At 41.4% G+C, this 8793-nt stretch overlaps 1 protein-coding gene across 1 annotated transcript; it reads left to right on the forward strand.

Annotated features, from left to right (window-relative positions):
* Positions 1–1646: 1646 nt before the first annotated feature.
* Positions 1647–8565, forward strand: aqp3b (aquaporin 3b). The gene is made up of 6 exons (XM_055874135.1): positions 1647–1840; positions 3739–3865; positions 4640–4777; positions 5021–5139; positions 5307–5524; positions 5629–8565. The coding sequence occupies exons 1-6, from the start codon at positions 1733–1735 to the stop codon at positions 5819–5821; spliced, it is 903 nt and encodes a 300-aa protein (XP_055730110.1). The 5' UTR covers positions 1647–1732; the 3' UTR covers positions 5822–8565.
* Positions 8566–8793: the final 228 nt, after the last annotated feature.

Raw genomic sequence — 8793 nt, forward strand, 5'->3', positions numbered from 1 at the left:
CGAATGGCATGCTTTCGCTGTAAAGCCTACTGTAAATCGGACAGTGCAGTTTAATAATTTTTATGATGATTTTTTTGAATTGCGCGCCCTCCAGTTACACCGGAAGTTGTCCCCTTAGCGGAACGCCTAGCCTTTTTAAAGCAGCATGATCATTACACAGGTGCACCTTGTGCTGGGGGCAATAAAAGGCCACTTTAAAATGTGCAGTTTTGTCACACAACACAATGCCACAGATGTCTGAATTTTTGAGGGAGTGTGCAATTGGCATGCTGACTGCAGGAATGTTCACCAGAGCTGTTGCCAGAGAATTGAATGTTAATTTCTCTACCATAAGCCGCCTACAATGTCGTTTTAGAATTTGGCAGTACGTCCAACCGGCCTCACAACCACAGACCACGTCTATGGTGTCGTGTGGGCGAGCGGTTTGCTGATGTCAACGTTGTGAACAGAGTGCACCATGGTTTTGGTAGAGTTATGGTTAGGGCAGGAATAATCTTCGGACAATGAACACAATTGCATTTTATCGATGGCATTTTGAATGCACAGAGATACCGTGACAAGATCCTGAGGCCCATTGTCGTGCCATTTATCCGCCGCCATCACCTCATGTTTGAGCATGAAAATGCACGGCCCCATGTCGCAAGGATATATACACAATTCCTGGAAGCTGAAAATGTTCCAGTCCTTCCACGGCCTGCATACTCACCAGAAATGTCACCCATTGAGCATGTTTGGGCAGTACTGGATCGATGTGTACAACAGCGTGTTCCAGTTCCCGCCAACATCTAGCAACTTCACACAGCCATTGAAGAGGAGTAGGACAACATTCCACAGGCCACAATCAACAGCCTGATCAACTCTATGTGAAGGAGATGTGTTGCGCTGCATGAGGCAAATGGTGGTCACACCAGATGCTGACTGCTTTTCGTAACCATACCCCTACCTTTTTTTGAAGGTATTTATGACAGACGCTTATCTGTATTCCCAGTCATGTGAAATCCATAGATTAGGGCCTAAGGAATTTATTTCAATTGAATGATTTCCTTCTATGAACTGTAACTCAGTAAAATCTTAGAAATTATTCCATGTTGCATGTATATTTGTGTTCATTATTTATTTATACTCCAGACTCCGACATTGCTCGTCCTAATATTTATATATTTCCTAATTCCATAATTTTTTCTTTTAGATTTGTGTGTATTGTTTTGTATTGTTAGATAATACTGCACTGTTGGAGCTAGGAACATTTCGCTACATCCGCAAAAACATCTGCTAAATAAGGAAATTTAAGTACCCTGCGTAAAACTAATTTAGTGATTTAGGGTGAACACATGGAGTAGAGCTTGAACCAACTACCTGCTGTGCCGTGAAGGTGCAGACCTCTTTGTAGAGGCTGTAGTTTTGCTTGCATACAAAGACGCGGCAAGTTTCACTAAGTTTCAAAACACCAAGTAGTAGTAGTTGTATTACTAATCTATCTGAATTCAAGTGAGGAAAAGGTAAAGAAAACAGGGGAGGTAAAAAAAGAAGAAAAAAAAAGATATGGGTGGAGATGTGGAGGTAGGCGTTCAGAATCAAGGAGAGACATGTTTAAAAAAAAATATCAACGAGGGAGGGATCCCTCTCTGAGGGCTTAAAGAGTCAACACACGGCCCTCCTTGACACACATTCCTAGTCAGCCCCGCGTCTCCGCAACCGACCTTGTTGTCACTGGACGACCCACAGCTGCATCATGGGAAAACAGAAGGCGCTTATGGACAAGCTCGCAAGGACCTTTCAGATCCGTCACATGCTGCTACGCCAGGCTCTGGCAGAGTGCCTGGGAACCCTGATACTGGTGGTGAGTAAAGACTGTTCTACATTACTACAATAGTATTACCTATGTATGTAAAACCCTATTAAAGTGAGTGGGTGAATGTGAATTGGAAACACAGTACCATACTATTATTATCTATCCTATCCAAGTATTGATTGATTGATAGCTTGTCGGTATGAAAAGAATGTCTTCAAAAATATGGATGAAGCATGTAATTAAGCAAAGTGATTGTTAATTAAGCATCTACTATTCTCTGACTTGCTTGTTTTCTACTTAATTTCACATTGAACTTTTGTGGAATTTCATTTTAATCTAAATGTGTTGTTTAAAGCAGTGCTTTGAGCTTAGGTGTGAACGTAAAAGGATAGCTCTTCCCACATTGTTTGCATTGGCTATACAAGCAGAACTGACACTGTGAATTATATTATCAGCTTGTTAATATGATTTCATTATCACATTTTAATTAACCTCTCAAGTCTTCTACATGAAAAACCTACACTGAAAATAAACATAATTTCCTTTAAATTGATACATTTAAAGAACTTCAAATTGTTTTCCATATAGCAAGGTAATTTATTCTGAGGAAAAGAGAGATTATCACATAATTATTCATGCATCCTTGTAGATATTACCATATGTACATTAATTCACTTAATCTCTCTGTAAAATATACAAATTGATTAAACTGTTAAATTATCTATAATTCATTCATGAACATTTTCACCTTAATACCTGCTTTAGGAAAAACTCCAAACCTAGCCTTCGAGACAAATGTACGGAATAGAATAGAACCTTGCCCTCTAAGGTGAAAAAGTCATCCACGTAGGTAAGGCCCTGGCATCCCTGTTGGTATTCCGCTAAATCGAAATAAAACACATGAGGTTAACTCACAAACAGCTACCTGGGGTCAGCTGTTTCCAATGTTAGCCCCCATACAGAACAATAACAGTAGCTGGAGGGAAGATGCAAACTGAGAGGGGGTGGTTTTGCCATCTGGTATTTTTCTTGCCTGCAGCGTGAGAGGTGTAACTGATGTCTGATCCACTGTTTGGCCACACTACTGAGTGAAGACTTATGCCTCCCTGGCAAACATAACTCCCTTGGCCCTGACTGCCTGAAGGCAGGTCTTCTCTGCTCTAAGGAAGGCTCCACAGGTAGATTTTATAGATAGGATCCTCAATAGGCAGCATAACCCATCCACCACAACACACTGTTGATCAAATGCATATAGAAAGATGATATATTTAGAAGGAAACTCAGCATAGATGTATGTTTCTGTATGATCCACCGTGCTGCTTTGTTGAAAACCGGCCACCACCAGAACCCCTGGGCTCCGTAGCCCACCCTTATCAACACACACATGGCCTCTCGGGTCGTTGGAAGCCACACCTCAGTCAAGATCAGTAGGCAAAACGGCCACATGCATGGCACAGCAAGAGGATACTCAAGTCAAGCTAAAGGCATTGATCGTCTTGGGTGACCTGAGCTAAAGTCCAAAAAACATATTTGAGATGGTACTAGACCACCGCTCGACCACAGGCATTTTTTGGATCCTGAGTGCACAAAGAACTCAGACAAAAGTTGATTGAAAAACTATTTTGGCCTGACAACCGGTTGACTAAATCAGAAACAGACTGGACTGGTACAGGCTATTCTCCATCCATCCTCCATTCTCACAAATCTACACATACAGGCAGTCTACACAGATAGCCATTCTGTATGTGATATGTATGCCATAGTAAACTTGTTGATGATGTTGATGGTGATGATGACTCTTATATATACTGTATTCAGGGGATTTGTATAATGTTAAAACATGTATTTAACAAGACATAACACAACAACAACACGACAATGTTCACATGGGTTTGGTTACCCATGCAGTGTTTCTCCTTTAACCTGTTTCTCTCCCTTCTCTGTAGATGTTTGGCTGTGGTGCAGTGGCCCAGCTGGTGCTAAGTGGTGGCTCCCATGGAATGTTCCTCACCGTCAACTTTGCCTTTGGCTTCGCAGCTACACTGGGCATCCTGGTCAGCGGACAGATCTCAGGTGAGGGGGCCTGAGATTGTGAGGGGGCTCCAAATTGTTCTACTGTCTGAGAGAAGCGAGTCTATTGGGAGTCATCGGTTGCCTATTGTGACACACATTATACCTAAGGTAAACTGTACACTAATCTAAAGTGCAATATTTACCCTTGTAGATGTTTTTTTTTTTAGGTAAAACAGTCAGAGAGGGAAAGAGAGAGCAAGAGAGAGAGAGATAAAGAGAGAGAAAGGGTGAGAGAGAGAGCAGTAGAAAACAGTAGACATCAGAGAAGCTCACAGAGACAAGAAGTACGTCGCTGACTTGTCCCTTGAATTTTAAAGCCATTGGGTCCATGATTGAAAGGAAAGTGTGAAATCGCAAATTGCGTTATTACTTTATTCACTATACAAGGATTAATCTGTCAAAGCAAAGGCACATAGATTTCCACAGTTCACTTGTGCCCACGTTTTTCAATGCCTAATACACATGGCAGCCTTGAAAATAAAATGAATCTCTCCAATTTACTGTCACAGAGACCTCCCGTCCTAACAGGCATTTACTGAGTCTACCTACTATTACGGCGGATACTCCTTTTTTTCCCTCAGAGAAAAGATTTTAAGAGAATCATCTTTGGTCTTGATAGGCTCTGGTTGTTTTCCCTCACTAATTTTCTCTCACTCAGAGACTTGATTTTAAGAGAGATGGTCTTGGGTGTTTTTTACTCAGAGAAAATTGAATAGAATAGAATGAAATTGACAAATGGAAATTCACCATTTTCCAAATTGTTCTTTGTCACAGGAGGCCACCTGAACCCAACGGTGACCTTCGCCCTCTGTCTATTGGGGAGAGAACCTTGGAGGAAATTCCCTGTGTTTTTCTTGTTCCAGACTATAGGGGCCTTCCTGGGAGCTGGGATCATATTTGGCATGTATTTTGGTTAGTAGGATTCTGATCATTAATATTTTCAGAAATGTACAAACAGCAACAACAACAACAACAACAACAACAACAGTTTTTCCAGTGGCCATATTTCACCGAAAACATTCTCAAGACTGTCAAAGTTTAGACGGTCTGAAAATAACTGTTATTTTCTCCTTAAGACAGTTTCAAGGTTCTACAGCTACTGTAGATGATACCACACACACTGTGATCTCTTATATGTTGCCGTGGTTTCTCCAGATGCGTTATGGGACTACGGCCAAGGAACACTGATCGTTGTGGGGGAGAATGCCACTGCTGGGATCTTTGCCACATATCCCTCCAAACATCTCACTCTGGTTAATGGATTCTTTGACCAGGTACATTCACACTATTAGTATACTATAGTATATTAGTATTCTGTATTAGGACAGCCTCAGAATAACAAGTAGTTATATGGAATATTATCCTGTATAGAAACCGTTGTACATAACAACATGCACATTCCTGCAACAACCATGTAAAACTGAGCCTGGCTGTGTTACAGATTATAGGCACAGCAGCTCTGATCGTGTGTATCCTGGCCATCGTGGACCCCTACAACAACCCCATCCCCCGGGGCCTGGAGGCCTTCACAGTGGGGTTCGTGGTGCTGGTCATCGGCCTGTCAATGGGCTTCAACTCAGGCTACGCTGTCAACCCTGCCAGGGACCTGGGCCCACGCATCTTTACTGCCCTGGCTGGCTGGGGTGGTGAGGTCTTCACGTGAGTTTTGGATTTTTCTCCTGTTTTTCTTTTTCTGTGTAATAGCTCTGCTTTCACTGTTCTCCATAAACATACAACCTTGTCTCTGTCTTGTTCTCCCACAGGGCTAATGCCTACTGGTTCTTTGTGCCAATCTTTGCCCCCTTCATTGGTGCAGTGTTGGGGGTGATGGTGTACCAGCTGATGGTGGGGTACCATGTGGAGGGAGAAGCACGGGAGAAGAAGGAAGAGGAGGAGAAGGAGGAGCAAGATGAAAGGCTCAAACTGTCCAGCCTAACTATCAAGGACAGTGCATGAGTTCATGAATATTCTTACCGTGACCCATTTTAAACCCTCTTTATGTACATAATATATATGTGTGTGTAGTACACTCTTAGAAAAATGGTTTCAAAAAAGTTATTTGACTGTCCCCATAGGATAATCCTTTTGGGTTCCATGTAGAACCCTCTGCGGAAAAGGTTCTACATGGAACCCAAAAGGGTTCTTCCAAAGGTTCTCCTATGGGGACAGCACCTTTCTTTTCTAAGAGTGTATCTTTTTATAGATTTTATATCTTGCCTTGATGACAAACACATTTCTTTGCGGGGAGTATTAAACTATAACTTCTCAATCAATCAATCATTCATCATATACCACCAGGTTCAACCTCGGGAGGCAGTAAGGTTCGATGGAAACAGTTTGTCAGCTTCAGTATCTCTGTCACTTTCAACATCAGAAACGCCTTCAAATCTAGAAAATAACAAAACAAAAACAGTCTCCCTTTATGCCACCTTGCTGACAAAACTCCTATAGTTATGCTTTGGCACAAATAAACAGGAAAACAAAAAGCTCAAAGCTGAAGAAGTATCACCTCACACACATTTGAAATGTGGTGCTTTGTTGAATTTGTGTCAGGATCCAAGAGATTACGTTGCATCTAGATTTTACAATTTTTACTATGTTTTGCCCTTACAGTTAGGATTCTGGTTCTACTTAATTTGCCATGCTGTAAACATAGAACTATAATCTAAACTATCCTTATATCTACATGTATATTTTACATATTCATTAGACACATATAGCTCAGACACTGACACTAACCAAGCCATACAGTCTGTAGTACATGCCCTAACATTACAGGGGCGCTGCAGCATTACCAGTATGATCCTATCCATTTAAAATGTGAGTGAGATCTTTCAAAGAACTATGCTGAACAGATTACTGAAATGACAACAAAAATATTACTGAAATCAATCTAACTTTGGACCGCTTTACGGTACACTGTGAGAAAAAGAACCAACATGATTGACTGCTTCAGGTAAACCTTCAATAGCCTGATTAAAAAGGTGAACGTGTTCGTGGTAAATGTCCAACAAAAAAAACTAAAATAGTTGACTGACTATTTGTTTACCTCTAAATACAGTTCCAAAACCTTGAATTGTTTGCCTCTTTACATTTGCTATTACCAAATTCTGGGTAACCTACTTGAACACAGCAGTGATGTTTCTATATCGTAACCACAGCCTATGCCATATGACACTGTCATGTCGATTGGTTTTCAATACATTTCTTCAGGCATAAGTCCGCTGTGGCATGCTAGCATGATTTGCTGATCGAGTGTGAAAAGAGGGTAAAAGAGGATATGGTGGATAAGATGCAGGCAGGTGAACTGTAGGACTATATTTCAAGCTTGTCTTGAGGACAGGGAGGGTCAAGGGGAGGTCTTCTGATCTGTTCTTTATTAAAAAGCTCTACTGCCTAGTGCCTGCTTACTCTACTATAGTTGGCTCACATTAACAGAGTGGTTAAGGGAAACCCCACAAGATCAATATATCACAGCTATTCTCATAAGAAACCAAGTATTGGCCAACTGGATAACAAATACTGATCTTAATCTGTTACCAGATCTGTTCAAGTTCTGTTCATTCCTTCAATATGAAATAGTAGTGGAAGCTGGCGGATAGAAAATACCTGAAGTGTGAAGATATGTGGTAATGTTCTAAGCTGAGGATATGGTGTTCTCCTAAGGTGTTGCATAAGAGAGAAAACAAATCAACAGACATCATGGAGGAAAAATCCCATAAATCAGAGAATAAACACTAACGCACAGCAGAGTTTTCTGAGACTGTTTGTCAACAGTACACACATACACACACATACAAACACACACATTTACACACATTGTCTCTGCAGCTTCAGTATGTGTGTCACTTTCAACATCAGAAATTCCTTCAAATCTAGAAAATAACAAAACAAAAACAGTCTCCTTTATGCCGCCTTGTTGACAAAATGCCATAGCGATGCTTTGGCACAGATAAACAGGAAAACAAAATGCTCAAAGCTAAAGAAGTATCACCTCTCACGCATTTGAAATGGGGTGCTTTGTTGAATTTGTGTCAGGATCCAAGAGTCGATAGGACACCTAAATAAAGCCATCAAAGGAAGTTGAGCACCAGTATACAGTTTGACTGTTTTTACTATGTTTTGCCCAAATAGTTAAGATTCTATACTGAACAAAAATATCAACGCAACATGTAAAGTGTTTGTCCCATGGTTCATGAGCTGAAATAAAAGATCCCCGTCATTTTCCATATGCACAAAAGCTTATTTCTCTCAAATTTTGTGCACACATGTTTTTGCATCCCTGTTAGTGAGCATTTTTCCATTGATAAGATAATTCATAAACCTGACAAGTGTGGCATATCAAGAAGCTGATTAAACAGCATGATCATTACACAGGTGCACCTTGTGCTGGGGACAATAAAAGGCCACTCTAACATGTGCAGTTTTGTCACACAACACAATGCAACGTATGTCACAAGTTTTGAGGAAGAGTGCAATTGGCATGCCGACTGCAGGAATGTCAACCACAGCGGTTACCAGAGAATTTAATGCTAATTCCTCTACTATATGCTGCCTCCAACACCGTTTTAGTACGTCCAACCAGCCTTACAACCGCAGACCACGTGTAACCATGCCAGCCCAGGTCCTCCACATCCAGATTCTTCACCTGCGGGATCATCTGAGACTAGCCAAACAAACAGCTGATGAAACTGTGGGTTTGCACAACTAAAGAATTTCTGCACAAACTGTCAGAAACAGTCTCAGGAAAGCTCATCTGCGTGCTCGTCATCCTCACCAGGGTCTTGACCTGATTGCAGTTCGGCGTAGTAACCGACTTCAGTGGGCAAATGCTCACCTTCGATGGCCACTGGCACGCTGGAAAGTGTACTTTTCACGGATCAATCCCAGTTTCAATTGTACCAGGGAGATGCATGGCTTTGTGTGGG

This window comes from Salvelinus fontinalis, chromosome 21 (genome assembly GCF_029448725.1).
Source record: "Salvelinus fontinalis isolate EN_2023a chromosome 21, ASM2944872v1, whole genome shotgun sequence".
NCBI classification, from domain to species: Eukaryota; Metazoa; Chordata; class Actinopteri; order Salmoniformes; family Salmonidae; genus Salvelinus; species Salvelinus fontinalis.